Here is a 17073-nt window from a genome sequence, read left to right as displayed (position 1 = left end):
CACCCTCTCTACATCCACTGAGAGATTGTCTCCACAAATTATCTGATGAAGATAATTTATTATAGACTCAATTGGTATTGATCAGCAACAGAATAGTTTACTATAATCTTATTACTAAATGATCAATCTTCATATGTATCAAAGGAGATTGCAAAATGTTGCTCAATTTCATTTATACATTCACAGAATTGTGGAAAATTTTGAAAAATCCAGCCTTATGTAATTAAGTTTTTCTTTGAAATCACTGTTTTGTACATTTTTAAAAATAGCTTAAATTTAGTATCTTTTTCTTTAAAAGCACTATTCATTTCTTTCCTCTATACTTTCTAAGAAGTTTTTTAAGGTTGATCATAGAATTATAGTGTTGGAAGCCACCTTAGAAATCATATTTGTTCTTAAACAAAACCACAAATAAATGAACAGAAAATATAGTGACATGTTCCCAACCTGGTATCATGTGACATTATAACATGTGCTTATGATGATAAGAATGGATGAATGACTTTACAGAGCAGTTGGGTGAAGTGGCCCAAGAACTGAATATTTCCTGAGGATTACCATGTAATGCACACTCAGCTGCATTTCGGATTGCTCCACTATTGTGTGACTTTTTACACCTTCTATAAAATGGCATGTAAGATCTAAAACATCAGAGAAACATGGAGAAGAAAGATTATGGAAAGAGTGATCTATGCCAGAACTTTTATCTTCTGCATAATTATATTCTACTCTTCAGTATAAATTCTTAGTGTGGTTAAGGGTAAAACAAAACAATGTACATTAACATAATAGTTTTTCCACTGGTGCCAGAATACAGATACTTCAGCCTGAGACTAGGCCAATGATCTGATCAGGAAATTTTAGTTGGACAATGAATTTCATTTGACTGATTAAATCTGCATGTATTTGCGTACATTTACATGTGCTGACTTGGAAACAAACATATTTCCTATGTCGTGATTATCTTTTTCACATGGAGTTTGCATTTTAATAGACATTTTATAATAACTCATTTTTCCAGTATGAAAAACGCTACTCACCATCTGTAGTTTTACGGATGTGGGCATTAAAAATTTGTAATCCCCCTAACCAAGTTTTGCATATTCAATTATATGCCATTAATTATCCTCCCTCCCTCGTCTTTTTCTTCATCTAAAGAAACAAAAGGCACACAAATTGGAACTCGTTGCAACTCTGTGAAAGCTTCCTCTGCAAATTTCCCGCCTTGCCACCCCCTTCTGCTTGTAGAGCGCACCTTGGTTGCGTGAAATTTGAAAATGATACAGTAACGAGAAGAGACGGGTTTTTTTGGCAGGCAAAAAAAAAGTCCTTTCTGCAGCTTTCCGAATTTTTCATTCAACACTTCTCCGCCCGAATTTATTAAGATCTGGACGGTTCCCAGACCCAAAAAGAAAACAAAATGCCAGAATACGCGGCTAAGGCAGCCGGGCGAACCTGAAGCTGAGAGTTTTGACTCTTCCCCCAGACAAGACAACAATTGGTAACAGCCCCAACTGCCGGCGCCTTTCCCGGTTCTCCTGCTCTCTCCCTCAAAGAGATGGACGGCTTACGGCTCACCAATGTCTGGGCAGGAGACTGAGGGCGCCGGATCCGGGAGGCGCTGGCTACAGTCGGGGCAGAACAGAGTCGGCGGCGGTAGCAGCGGGCAGCTCCTGTCAGCGCACTAGGCAGGGGTCCCTCCCGCAGCAGGCAGGCAGGCAGGCGGCCGGCCCCGCCCAGCCTGGCGTCTCTCCCCCCCCTCCCCGCCCACCCATATCCCGCTCAGGAGGGGTCGGTGGGCAGGAGAGCGGTTCAAAGCTCGGCCCGAAGACGGAGGCAGGAGCAGCGGCGGGAGAAACCCTCCCACCACTACCTCCTCCCGCTCTGTCTCCCACTTCTCTACATCCCCAGCAGCAACTTCCCTGCCGGCTCGCCGCCGCCGCGCTCCTACAATCCCTCACGTTCTCCCGGGCTCTCGGTCGCGCAAGAACCCGAGCGGGGTGTCTCTGGGGACGATGCTCTGGCTCTTGTGCAGCTCCTGGGCGGTGGCTCCCTTGCTCAGTTCTCCAGGGCTAGTCTTTGCCGGCTGGCTGTGGCTGCACCACCTAGGATTCCCCGTGACGCTGGCGTCTTCCTTTCTGACAGGTAAGGACAACAGCAGGGATACTGGGGGAAAGCGGGGAGCAGCACGCGCTTTCCACCCAAGCCTACAAAAGTTGCTCGTAAACAAATTATGCGTGGCATTGATTTTCAGTCCGAGGGGCAACGAGGATGTCTGCACTCATGGAGACAAGGATGTGTAGTAACAGCCGGTTTATGATTGGTAGCGGTTCTCTGCTGTGAATAAATTAATGTTCCAAAAAGGACACACAGTGTTTACTAAGGTTCTCTCTTGATTTATAGAAACCCGGTTATTAAACAGGTATGATCGAAGCCAGCCAACCCGATTTGGAGGCAGTCTTTTTTTAAATGTCAAATGTGCTTTTGGTGCCAAGTACCACGTGAAAGGCCCTGGCGTCACTTGGTGAGCTCTGCCACATGTGCTTGGAGTTCAGAGTGTTCTCCCTTGTGAAGACAGCTACTGTGTATTGTGATCATCAGAGGCTACTTGACTAAAATTGCATTCGGAGGAATGTGCTGCTTTCCTAGCATCCTGAAAACTATTGCCCCTGTAGAGTTGTATGAATTTAAAGATTACTCATTGAAAGTCAGAAAAACTGCACACTATGTTAAGTAGTGTTCTTTTCAACCAGCTGATGGATTTAAGATGCACCCCCCCACACACACACACACAGAGGCACACTGCCCCGAAGCTTATATTTGCCTGATACTTGGTGCAAGACCATTCCAGTTCTAGACAATGTGAAAAGTACAGCTTTGCATTTCCCAAAACAGCAGTTGGTATTTTTTAAAAAAATCTGGGAATGCCTATGTGTACAGTATATATCTTGCTAATCAAATTCATTTACAAAGCGTTTAAAGAGCCTTGTTCATTACATCTGAAGTATTTTGGCAGAGAGAAAGATTAGTATATCATGTTCTTGATCTATTCCAAATTAGGTACAATAGATGCTCACCTGTTCATGTCCATAGAAATATCTTATCTACAGTTTTCCTAAATTATATTTAGAATGTTTGAGTTTTAAAATACAGGGCTAGCAAAGCTTTTGTAGGAACAAAAACTTATCTCATTAGACACATATTTATCATCACTGAATTTAAAAGGTGCTTGTTGGTTATGGAAAAATAATATCTGCTGTGCTTTTGGTGTGTAAATTTTTAGGGCAGGTACTTTGTTCATCTTGAAATAACATTAAGAGTGCTGTAACTTTATCAAACACATATAGTTTTGATGTAAGTAAAGGAATAAGATAACGAATGAAAAGTAACTCTTGCTAATTTCAGTAGGGCCTATTTGCATATGTACATGACTGCAGCATTTGTTGCAGTCTTGTGCACAGCTGTTTTTTCAGCAAAGTGCATATGGCTGCTGGACAGGCATAGTGAGGAAGTAATATTAATGTTTAAAATTTTCCATATAGGTTCTGTTGCAAAATGTGAGAATGAGGGAGAAATTCTACAGATCCCATTTATTACAGACAACCCTTGCATAATGTGCATTTGCTTGGTAAGTGTGAATTTTTCTGATAAGATCAAACGAAAATGTCTGCTGTAATCATATATGGCTTATCATTTTTCTTTGTGCAGTCAGGGTTTATCTCACCTTCTGCACTGACTGAAAAACTTTCCAGCTCCATAATAGAATTATATCCTTGACTTTAACATAGACACACATCTTTCAGCTGACATTGTGAAGGAGCCTGAACGTTTTGCTTGCAGAATATATTTGTGTTTAATGCTTTTTCTTCTACCCTAACCCTACCCTACATAGCATTTATGTTTTTAATCTATAATGAATCTGTGCTGCTAACCAGGAGAATGAAAACGCTGATATTAATCTGAAACTGTACTTATTTCAATCCAATTTCTAAAAAAAGAGAAAAATGTTGTCTTGAAAACTTATCAACAGCTCATGAAGGCAAAATAGTCCTGGTGGGTTGGATGTCCCAATTTGCTTTCAAAATCATCATGGTTGCTTTGGTGCTAGTCATATTGTCACAAAGAGACAATGATGCACACATGATACTTCTGTAAAAATTTTTACACTCTAACGATGACTCTGGCTGTTGTTTGAGAAGTTCAGATTCCTTATTATTTAACAATGAGCCCAGTTTGTATTCAGTAGCAAAGAAAATAATTCTATCTTTCATGGACAATCCTAGTTTCATAACAAAAACACAGACTATGTAGACCAGACACTGTGAATCAGAAAAATTATGATAGTCAGAAAACTTATTTTAAAAAATGGTCATATAGGAAACACAGAAAGTTGCATTTAAAAACTTTGGAAAGTGATTAGATAGGCTTTGGATTTTCTGATTATTTATTTATGGCAATCAAATGATGGTTCTGCACCTATGAGAAAGAGAAACGGGTATTTCAGATTACTGCGACTCTTAAAGTTTTGTTATTAAGATACATAGCTCTGTAATTTATCATTCAATAAAAGAGAAAAGTGATGTAGGTGGGAAAATGAGAATATATTAACAGTGGTTTTGTTTATAGTTATGTTTATACTATAATTATTTCTGCAACAAGCTGTTTAATATGTACGTATGTGTTCTTTACATACTATATTAACAATTAACTTAAATTGTTCATATCAAATCGTGTTTAGTATGTTATTTAGTTTTCCAGCTTTGATTTGTACAAAATAAGGAAATAAGATGTTAACATTTATACTATGTTTACTGCAGAAATCTGATACTAGCTCTATTTTTCTCAATCAAGGTGCTGCTGCTTCTTTATTATTATGAGAGGTTCCCCGCCTTTTAATGTTTTTATAAAGAATCTTCCTCCCAGTAAATTAATCTACTAACTGACTTTCATCCAAAAAATATACTGTTAGGCATTGTGGATATTTATATATGTTCAACACTGGATTGCTTCAGTTGACTTTACTTGCAGTCTAACCGCATATTAAGATCTATTTTCTGGATTTGGGCGGGATCCTTGAAAAGTATGTTGCATCCTTACACCCATAAGGTTGTGAAAGAGGCAAGAAGAACTTTTCTGACTGGAGTCCCAAAACAAGAGTTGAAATAATTGTGAGGTGACTTGCACAGTGCTTTGTTAACCCAGGCCTCTGCCCTTCCCCTTCTTCTAGCCTTTGATTTAGGATCTAATAGAGACCCGTCATGACAACCTTTTTCAATATTTTACTGTAAAGTTTGCATATCCAACATCGCATGCTTACAAAATCAACAGTATAAAGTTAGTTCACCATCAGACTAGGAGAACGCCTATAAGAAGACAATTTCCAAAGAAGTCACTTTGTAAAGAAAAAGTAAACAGTCTTGCTGCACTTTGTATTCCATGAAATCAGACCTTAAGATACTATCAAAGATGCTACATCTAATCATTCGCTTAATTGTGTATCAACTGGGTTGTCAAGAGTTAACTAAAAATGAATGCACAAAAGCAAAGAAAGTGCAACATCTCCCTTTATTTCTGGTTGTGGTTCTCTGCCTAAAAATAAATTATTATTTCCTTGAGCTATAGGAGTTCTGTGTAACAAATTTGGTTCATCTCAATCACCTTGTTTTAAATTAATATAGTCACGTGTTCACCCATAAACAAAATATTAGTGCTTTATCATTTAAATCAAATCATAAACCTATATAAATTCCTAGTCTAGAAATCTGTATTTTAATTTTAATGTTACGCTATCTGGAATTGCTTTACAATAACACTAAAAGGATAAATCAGACATTAATAAATTGTACTTTAACAGACTTAATGTTGATTTTCATCTATAAAATTTAAACCACCACTGAGGTTTTTTGGCACTCTGTTGAATAACCTCTTACCATGTTAATGCAGAAGAGAAGGTGAAAGAGACACATTTTGCAATGTGAATGAATGTTGCAGGTAATGTAGGCTTTATATTTTGCATTACAAAGAAACCGAAGAATGCCTTGCTTTATGTGTGAAAATACTTTAAAGATCATTCTCCCAACTTCTAAGATATTTAACATTTTTCTGATTGTGTCCAGTAGAATATTTATATATACACATGCTTCTTCTGAAGTATAACACCTACAGTACTATAGGTTGAAATTAATTCTTCATTATAGATTGACCATCTGTCAAAATAACTCTGAAATGGATAAAATTAAAAGGCTATATTGTGGTGGGTCATATTTTTAATCCAAAATTACTTAAAACTAACTTATGAAGAAATTACAATTAAAACAGTAATTTCTGAAGATATGTGAATTGTCACATTCCATACTAGACTATGCTGAAATGAGAATGGGTGAAGTTCAGAGTATTGTGGGAAAACCCATCCATTTTACTAACATATATATAAATATTACTATTAATTGGACAATACCATCTTTATAAAATTCTTTAGCAGTGATTTATAGTTTAGTAGAAAATTTCACTAAGCTCTTCAGATTACTACATGAGCACAATTGCATAAAGCCTGTTTAATGTATTTTTGTTCAAATGAAATATTATTAGTACAAGATCATGGGTTTTTTCTAATTTCCTCACAAAAATGCAAAGCAGTGAATAGAAATTTAATCTCTTAGCTCACTTATTCTGATAAAATTGGATCAGAAATTACATACATTGTATTTCCACATTGAAATACAGTGAACAAGTTAACTGAAATGTTGTGAGGTTCAACTTAGTATAGCTAAGACAGAAATGAATTCAAAGAATTTGTTCTTAGTAGAATTATTTAGAAATAAGTATTCAGAGTGCCACAGTGAAAATTCTCAGTTCCTCCTCCTGTTTCTTGTTTGCTTTCCACAATATTTTCTTCTTTGATGTTGCATAGCAATCCATATTTGCTTTCTAATCATTACTTCCTTACAAATTCCTTGTGTGTCCAACCACACTTGGCCAATAAAAATTCTATTCTATTCTATTCTATTCTATTCTATTCTATTCTATTCTATTCTATTCTATTCTATTCTATTCTATTCTATTCTATTCTATTCTATTCTATTCTATTCTATTCTATTCTCAGACGTATTTATCCTAAACACTCATGACATTTCTTAAATTTTGTTGTGTTTGTACAAGGTGGAGGAGAGGACTACTCAACCCATGTTTACAGAAGTGATTTTCACCTTTTATCTTTAGAGTGATCACATGTATTGTGCCCATAGTTCTCACTACGTAAGTGGGTTTATGCAAGCCAAACACACAAAAAGTTTAACAGCAACGTAACACTTGGACAGCATTAGTTTATAGTGAAACATGTTCTAAGTCTTCAGAATTCTAACTACTTGTAAAGGCAGCAGTTTTCTCTAAAGGTATTTTCCTATTCTTCATAGTGATTTATTTTTCATTAGAAATTGCTTTGCCCATGACTTCTGCCATGAGATTTGCAAAACTTTCCCTGTCCCACACAATTGTTATAGTATCACAAATTTATTGAGAATAAATTGTTTCCAAAATACAGCAACCATACCAAAATTATTACAGGTTAGCAGTTCAGTCAGTTTTACAAGGAAGATTAATGCAATATTGTTTGACAGATGATGTTAACTGAATCATTATCATCATCATAAAAAAAAGTGGTGGAACCTTTCAAATCCTGTCCTTTCATTTTCTTCTTTCTCTGGTCTTTGTTGATCTCAGGCAAGAACTGGTTTGGCCAGGATGCTAATGTAATCCATTTCAGTCAGCTCTGCCCAGATCATTTTGGCTCCACTTTCTCAATCCTTAGTTTCCCTCTTCCTCCCACTTTTAGCTTACAGAATCCTTGTCTGTATACTGATCACAGCACATGCCTTAACAGATCACCATAATGATCTTCATTTTAAATTGATCAAACTGACCTTAATGTTGGCTTGAGTTGTTGGATGCCCTCACCTATAGTGTTGGTGGCATGATTATTGCTTCCTTTAATCTTTTAAGTTCTACAAAGTGGTATTATAATAGAACCCCATGGATAGAGCTGATTCCATGAGGCTTCCCCGTGATATCATTGCCTAACCTCCCAATAAGAGGTCATGGCAGGAGGCAGCTTGCCTCACCACATAGTTATTGTGCATGTGTTGTATACTGTAGTGCCTTAACCACTACCATACTGGCTCTTCTTACATATACACAATTAATATTTCTTCTATACACCCATACAGAATTCAGAACTTTGTTGCATATCTCAGATAACTTAGCTGATAATTGAAATTCAATTATTGGGCTTTTTCTTATTGAACTTTAAATAAAAAAACTACATAAACGTGAGCTGCTTTTCATAAAAAGCCTGAGTTTGGATCAGGGTTTGTACATCAGTTTAGGAAACTAGACTTGAGCAAAATTGGCATAAATGAATAGGGCATTACCCAGATAATTCTAGAGACATGTATGTTCATGGAAAATCTAACTATCCAACAGAATCAGTTTCTACATTCAGCTGTCAGACTTCAGATATCCAGGGTCTAATAGAGTGATGGTTATAATTAATTATAATTAATTAATTTCAAATTAACAATCAAAATAAGATATATATATATTTGCTATACAGACTCCTGCAAGTGAGCAGGCCTTAGATTTGGGAGGCTAGGAATGAAATGAAATGTCTGATATTACATAATGTTGTTGAACATAATAAGAAAAGTAGTTTAGGGACTCATTTTGTATGGAAGCTCTATATAACAGTAAAGGAATATAGGAAAAGAAGTATTTTAATGTAAACGCTGGTCTAAGCACAATAAACTACCATATTTAGCTGAGTTTGGTTAAGCCTGGAAATAGATCATATTGCATATTACAGCATTTCATGTAAAATATGCTATGTTTCAGTGTTATCTTTAAAAGCACAAACTTACCACAATGTAGAAGAAAGAAGTGAAATGAGATCCTGTCCATAATTATAGTTTTAAAAACACTTGAGAATCCTCCACAAAAATCAACCTAGGCTGGATTATTATTATTTCTATTATATATTTTTGAGTTTTCAGTGTTGGGGTATGATTATGGCCATGAGGGCTACAGCTTGGGTGGTGATGGGAGAAACCATGTAATTTCATTCCATGTGTCACTGACTACATAAAGCTGGAGCATCTTACCAGATAGCACTAGGATCCAAGAATAACTTTACCATAAGCTGTTTCTGGATTTTACTTTTTAAAATAAAACCAGACATGGAAAATTAAACATGCTATTCAGTGCAATGGGAGATAACAAATGTTTGAATTCATTTGCACAAGATGAGGGTCAGAAAGTGTGTGTGCGTGTGTGCGCGCGCTACTATTTTGTTGTTGTTTCACTCTGAGCATGAATAACAATCCATTGGAATGTTCAAGTTTCAATCCAGGTTCCTGCCGGAAAGGTTGGCATAGGTTTTGAAGAGGTAAAGGATTATGGAAAAACTGAGCAATGTCCCTGAACCACAGCTGGGTTTGATAGTTAAGTAAATACATCAAGCCAAGGGAGGGGGGAGAAATCTGAGGGACACATTTATATTTCAAGATTAGAAGAAATCCCTGCCTTCCTTTTCTTAGGTTCCTCATCTTTAGGCCTACAATGCACCTATGTTGGATTTGTCACCACAGATAGGTGCTCAGTGAGTTGGTATCAAATATTCCGGAGATGCCATGGAAAGATTTCAGTATCTGGACTATGTGAATCAAAAGTGCTTATTGTTCAGTGACAGGGCATTCAGTCATATGAATTCCTCCAACAGCAAAAACTGTTGTAACCTAGGCACAAATTTATTATTTCTATGAGAACTAGGTTTTAGTTAACTTTCAAAAAAAGGGAGTGCTATGATACATTCTTTGACCTGTAGTCATAAATTGAAGAAAAGTTATAACAATCAGTCTTAGGAAAAGAAAGTTAATTTATTATTTTCTAATTCTCACATTGTGGGACATGATGGCTCAGCAGTTAAAGATGCTGAGCTTGTCAGCTGGAAATCTAACAGCCCAGGTTCAAGCCCTGAGTAGTGTGCAATGGGGTGAGCTCCCGTTACTTGCCCCAGCTCCTGCCCACCTACCGTAGCAGTTCTAAAGCAGGCACATGTGAGTAGATAAATAGGTACAGTACCACTTCGGTGGGAAGGTTAGGGTTAGGGTTAGGGTTAGGGTTAGGGACCTTAAGATACTATCTGTGCACCTCGGCATATAGCTATGCTGGCTCCCTCAGCTAAGAAACAGAGATGAGCACTGTCCCCTAGAGTTGGACATGATTGGACAGGGGGAATAGTTACCTTTACCTTTTAATTCTCCCATTAAAACAGTTTCTTCGGTTAACAGAGTTTCAACACAGGTAGATGAGTAGTTTTATTTCTAATCTGTTTGTTGGTTTGTTTGATACAGAAATTTTTGTCTTAGTTCTTCATAATGGTGACGTAACCACTTATCCAAGTCAAAACACCTTGACAGATGGCATCTATCTCAATTTCCACCCCAGCAATTTAAAGTTGCCAAGCACCTGAGCAACCATTACTGTCTTCTCATTCCCAATCTTTTATCATCCCAACCTAGATGTTAACGAAACAAAACTAGTATGAAGCAAAATCTATAATCTGGCCTTGGGACCCTGGGCATTTAGGGATTGAGAAATTGGCACTATGTTGGCATGAGTTTTATTCAGATTGAAAAGATTATTTTGTTAGTTTAAATTTTCATGTCTTTATTGTAATCTGTGATACAGAATTTGGTCTTGCAGTTATAAAAATAATATGAAACTCAGTGTTACAAGAATATATGCTGTCCCTACTTGTATGTTTGTAAGGGATGTATGAGAAAATCTATTATTTTTCAAAATTGACATTAGACCACCCCCACTCCCCCAAAACCCACACTATAACATTAATTACCTTCCCATTCCAAATGCTTTATATTCTTAAATTCTTTGAATACTCTGGACACACTTAATAAACACAAGTATTATTATTGGTCTTGGGCGACTTTAACCTACCGTCCCTGGGAGGATCGTCCGATCTGGCTCGGGAGTTCATGGCTTCCATGGCGGCCATGGACCTGTCGCAAATAATTTCTGGACCGACTCATGAGAGAGGCCACACCCCAGACTTGGTGTTCTTGTCTGGACGGTGGTGCGATGATATCGGTGGGGGTGCCACGACTGTTATGCCCCTGTCATGGACCGATCATCACCTCGTGCGGCTAGACTTCCCCTTTGCCACCCCCCGCCGTGGGTGCGCGGTGCCAACCAGATGGTACCGCCCTAGGCGCCTAATGGACCCTGATAGGTTCCAGGCAGCGCTTGGGGACGCACATGCACTCCCTGCTCACAGCTCGGCGGATGCCTTAGTGGAAGCCTGGGAAAAGGCAGCCACGGAGGCTCTGGACCGAGTTGTACCCTTGCGGCCTCTGACCCGACGCAGATCCCAGCGAGCCCCATGGTTCACCGCGGAGCTCCGGGAGATGAAGCGTCGGAGACGGGGCCTAGAGAGCCGTTGGAGATCCAGTCGATCCGAATCCGACCGATTGCGATTAAGAATCCTCACCAGGTCTTATCTCGCTGCGATAAGGGTGGCAAAATCCAACTACTTTTCCACCCTCATCGCGTCCGCAGATAATCGCCCGGCTGCCTTGTTCAGGGTGACTCGCTCCCTACTGAACCAAGAGGTGAGGGAGGAACCCTTGCAGGGTCGAGCCGAGGAATTCGGTCAATATCTGCTGGATAAAATTGCTCGGATCCGAACCGGCCTGGACTCCAACTGGGCTGAGCTGGAAGAACAAGGCATGGACAGTCTTGTCGACGTCATCTGGGAGGAATTTGATCCTGTGACTCCTAAGGAAGTGGACAGGATTATGAGGAGGTTGAGCTCCTCCACATGCTTACTGGACCCGTGCCCTTCCTGGCTGGCATATGCAGCTCGAGAGGGGACACGAGGCTGGTTCCTGGCGGTCATCTCCGCTTCTCTGAGTGAGGGTCACTTCCCCACCGCCTTGAAGGAGGCGGTGGTGAGACCTCTCCTCAAGAAGCCCACCTTGGACCCATCCTCATTGAATAACTTTCGTCCAGTCTCCAATCTTCGCTTCCTTGCGAAGGTTGTTGAGAGCGTGGTGGCGCACCAACTCCCTCAGATCCTGGATGAAGCGGTTTATCTAGACCCGTACCAATCGGGCTTCAGGCCGGGCTACAGCACGGAGACGGCATTGGTCGCTCTGATAAATGATCTCTGGAGAGCCCGGGACAGGGGCCATTCCTCTGTCCTAGTCTTATTAGACCTCTCGGCGGCTTTCGATACCATCGACCATGGTATCTTACTGCGACGCCTCAGGGGACTGGGAGTGGGAGGCACGGTTCTGCGTTGGTTCTCCTCCTTTCTCCAGGGTCGCTCGCAGTCGGTGTTGGCAGGGGGACAGAGGTCGACCCCGAGGCCTCTCGCTTGCGGAGTCCCTCAGGGGTCGGTCCTCTCGCCTCTCCTGTTCAACATCTACATGAAACCGCTGGGCGAGATCATTCGCAGCTTTGGAGTAGGGTACCATCAGTATGCTGATGACACCCAGCTTTTCATCTCAACTCCAAACAACATCAGTGATGCCCTCGACGTGATGTCCCGCTGCCTGAAAGCGGTCCGGGAATGGATGGGGAGGAACAGGCTTCAACTGAACCCGGACAAGACTGAATGGCTGTACGTACCGGCAAGCCAGGATACTCAGAACATCCCATCCCTTAACATCGGAGACAAGTTACTACCCCCTGTTGATAGGGCCCGCAACCTGGGTGTCCTCCTTGACTCGCAGCTCTCCCTGGAAGATCACATAGGAGCTGTGACCAAGGGGGCCTTCTCCCGGGTTCGACTAGTTCGCCAATTACGGCCTTATCTGGACCTGGATGCCTTACGTACAGTCACCCATGCTCTTGTGACCTCTCGCCTAGACTATTGTAACGCTCTCTACATGGGGCTGCCCTTGAGATCCACTCGGAAGCTTCAACTGGTGCAAAGTGCAGCGGCACGGACACTCTTGGGAGCCTCCCGATACTCCCATATCACACCTCTCCTCCGTGCGCTGCACTGGCTTCCAGTTGCCTTCCGTGTGAAGTTCAAGGTGCTAACAATGACATACAAAGCCCTACATGGCATGGGTCCGGACTACCTACGGGAGCACCTTCTGCCAATGTCAGCACCCCACCGTCCTGTGCGCTCCCACAGAGAGGGCCTCCTCAGGGTGCCACCGCTCAAGGAATGTCGGCTGGTGGCCCCCAGGGGGAGGGCATTCTCAGTGGGTGCGCCAGCCCTCTGGAACAGCTTACCAACCGAAATCCGGATGGCCCCCGACCTCCGCACCTTCCGGCGCGAATTAAAAACTTACCTGTTCCAGCAGTCCGGCCTGGCCTGATAGCTCTAATTGGGGTCCCAGTTTGTATTTTACTATTGTTTTGTTCACTATTGTTCATTCTGTATGCCTACCTTATTCTGTACACCGCCCCGAGTCCCTCGGGAGAAGGGCGGTTTATAAAAACAAACAAATAAATAAATAAATAAATGTGTCATCAGTGAAAACAACAATCTTAGTACATCAGGATCCATTTTTAGTATTTCAGAGTATAATGGGGCCCAGATAAAATAGTATAAATTGAAAGAAATTAATGAAGTATACTTTCATACCCATTTTGTTTGATATAATTTCAAGAGTTGATGTACGTTATCTCATTTTTCCTGAACTGAATTTATTCTCAATTAGATTCCTTTCTTGCTATAAAAAAGTATAAAAATTATTTTGCTAGATCTATCCAGTAGTTACTAATAGCTTTTATTGGGCTCATCCTGAAAGTTTGGATCAGATTCCATCAGAAACAGTGCAGAGTAAAAATAGGACTAGGTATTATGTTCACATGTTACATGTTCAAGGCCACATAATATACAGTATGCCTGAAACAAAACCCTGGGTTAAGTCAGCAGAGAATCTGGATAACAGAATAACAGAGTTGGAAGGGACATTGGAGGTCATCTAGTCCAACCCCCTGTTCAAGCAGTAAACCCTATACCATTTCAGACAAATGGTTTTCCAATCTTTTCTTAAAAGATTTAAAATATTTTATGTTGTCATGTTGATTGATGTATAACTTACTAACTGAACAATAATGATTTAAATTGCTCATAGATTAATAAATTAAGACGTTAGAGCTGATAGCAAGATAAACAAATACCATCTCTGTATCATGATTTAAACTATGTAAGTGGAGTCATGTTAGAGATAATTTCTTCTATTATTAGGAAAGTTTGTCCTTGGAACTGTCACCTGGCTGCGTAATATTAGTGACCTTTGGCTAAAAATAAAATAAAATAAATTTCCACCAAATATTTTGATTCAATTAGATGCTGTTATCACTACTTGAGGTATAATTATGGAACAGTATTTTGTGTGCAGGAGATGTGAAAAGGGTTGGTTCAAGTAAAGTTGTGCTTTTCCAGACTGAACCCTCAATCTTAAATAAGCATGACAAAAATTAAGAACTGAAGACTGCACTGGTAAAGACGTGTCTCTGGAATTGTTGTAACAGAAACAACAGAACTTGCTCATGTACTGTACCATGAATTAACATATGGAAGAAATCAGTGGAAATTGAGGTAGAGCAACTAATAGTTACATGAATAAAAATAGATGGAATGACTGGACTGGTTGGCTTGGTTGAGAAACAGTATTTATGGAACAACTATTTTGTAATTGTTAACAAATTGTGATGAGAAACAGGAAGAAGAGCTATCTATTACTTTTTCCAAATGGATTAAAAAAACACCAGATGATTGAATTCCATTGTGCAAATAGTTGTGTGATACTTTTTATTCTTTCCAACCTGACAGAATAAGGGCCAGTGCCTGTGATCCTTCTATATGTTTGCCAGAAAGATAGCTCACCAAAACTAGAATAGATGGTGGCCAAACTTGGCGTGGAGGAACAAAGGCTGCCAAAATGATTGAGTTCACAAATGAATTAGATCAGAGTGCAGGAAAAAAAATCCAAAGGAAAAAAAAATCCTCCAATGCATTGGAGATAGTTGGGCAATGGCTTGCCTTTTTCCTAGCTACATGCCAGTGGTGGGATTCAGCCGGAGAACTGGTTCACACAGAGAACTGGTTGTTCACATATTTGAATCCCACCACTGCCACATGCCTTAGAGTGGAAAATATGCAGTCTGTTCTGTGCTTTTTTGGGCCGACATGCAGGTAGATGAGTCTGGAGGGGAAAGGAAAAACACATAGCACCTTACTTTGTTACACAGAATCCAGACACTTTATTTGCTATGGTGATTCGGAAGGCTTTCCCTACCTTGTTTCTTGTAATGCAAAGTAGCTACAGGTTACTTCAGGGATGAGAACTCCATACTGGTAGAGAGCTATGCTTTTTAACCTTTTCTGCTATGACTTCATTTCCTACTTTTCTCTCCAGCAGAAAATATACGGGAGCCATTGCTTCTATGAATTAGAGAGAAGCTGGGGATGTTCTTGAATGTGCAGTTGATTAAATTAAAAACAGATCAAATGAGTTCTCCTCAGTCTTCCAGTCCATTTTCTACCTGTTGAGAAATGGTTTGTGAAAGTTTGAAAAGATGAAACCATGTAGAAAAAAAATATTTATTCTTTAGTAGAAGCTAATGAATTAGTGCAATTTCTATGCATTACTAGCAGAATATCTGTTTCTATAAATATCTGCTGCTGTAGAAAGCGTAGATGGATTGTTTAATGGCTTTATTTTTATTACCATGAAATATATGGTGCTTGCAGTGTGGGTGTGTGGCTTTTTATATTACTTCCTAAAGCTAGAGCAATAAGAAAGGATTAAAAATAGGCCTTTTTTCCAAACTCTGAACATCTAAAATTTATGTTGATTTTTTGGAATTACCCAGATATGAAGAAATATTTCTAATACTATCATAGGATTTTACTTTCCTATAAATCCAAATATCTTGACTGATTTGCTCTTTTAATTGAATCTTTCATAATATGGGGTAACATAGAGAATTTGGCATGTTTTTGACACAGACAGTTGGGTTAGGAGTTAATGATTCTAAATATCAGGTAATTATCTTGGAAACAGCTGAAAAATTTGGCATAATCAAAAAGGTACATTTTTATTTTTTTAAGGCCTATACAGTTAAAGTGAATAAACAAGTACAATGGTAATTTATATGTCAACAAATAATTTAAAGGGGAAAATATAACATACAGTAAGTTGCAAATGGTATGTTTGCGTTTTTGGTATGCTTCTGCTTTGTATCAAAACAGGCTTCTTTAATAGGAATGCTGTAAAAGAGAAGATTTAATATCAATACTATGGTTTAAAAGCATGTTGTTGTGCACACACACACACACACACACACACACACAGTTTTTCTTATAAAGTGCTAATATATTTTTTTAATTAAGATCTTGCAATTCTGTTGCAAATGTCTAGTTTTCATGTTATATAAAACTAATATTTTTCATGAAAGTAAAAAGGAAACCAATTCTAAAGCAGTTTATGTTTCAGGTCCTATAAGGCCAATCTTAGATTGTTGAGAATAAACCTGCAGATGTCTTTATTGAGTCCTACATTTTGTCAGACACTTTCAGCGTATCACTTCATGCATTCGGTCAATGTGTGCCAAAACCAGACATTTTTGTTACACCCAGCAGAAACAGTAGGAGAGAAAAGGAATCAGTGAAAAAAAATTGGTTGAACTGATTCCAGTCATAATGTATTAATAAACTCTATCTTTGCTTAATCTATTTTATGTGCTCCACTGCCAAGGGGGAAATGGAACTTTCTGAGAAGATTTTGATGGATTAAGAGTTTTCAAAAATATATTTTTATGCTTTTAAACATAAGATTAGACATTTATTCCCATAAGTAAATCCAAAACCTAAAATCTTGCTTTTAGTTAATGTTTTATAAACTAACAGATAAACGTATGGCTTTATTGAGAATCAATTTTGCATATTCAGTTTCTAATTAGTCTAGCAAAATCAAACTTCTCAAAAGTTTTTATATGATCAGATATTATTATCACTTTGGAATAACAGTAAATTGG

General features: G+C 39.1%; 1 protein-coding gene across 1 annotated transcript in view; it reads left to right on the top strand.

Annotated features, from left to right (window-relative positions):
* The first annotated feature begins 1938 nt into the window (after positions 1-1938).
* Positions 1939-17073, top strand: part of BMPER (BMP binding endothelial regulator) — a 192222-nt gene continuing 177087 nt past the window's right edge. Inside the window, exons 1-2 of the mRNA XM_081343053.1 lie at positions 1939-2145; positions 3543-3628. Coding sequence (XP_081199179.1) covers positions 2016-2145; positions 3543-3628 — 216 coding nt within the window. The 5' untranslated portion in view covers positions 1939-2015. The remainder of the gene's footprint in view (positions 2146-3542; positions 3629-17073) is intronic.

Source organism: Vipera berus (assembly GCF_964194415.1).
Source record: "Vipera berus genome assembly, chromosome: Z".
Classification (NCBI taxonomy): Eukaryota; Metazoa; Chordata; class Lepidosauria; order Squamata; family Viperidae; genus Vipera; species Vipera berus.
This window is presented reverse-complemented; position numbering and strand designations above follow the sequence as displayed.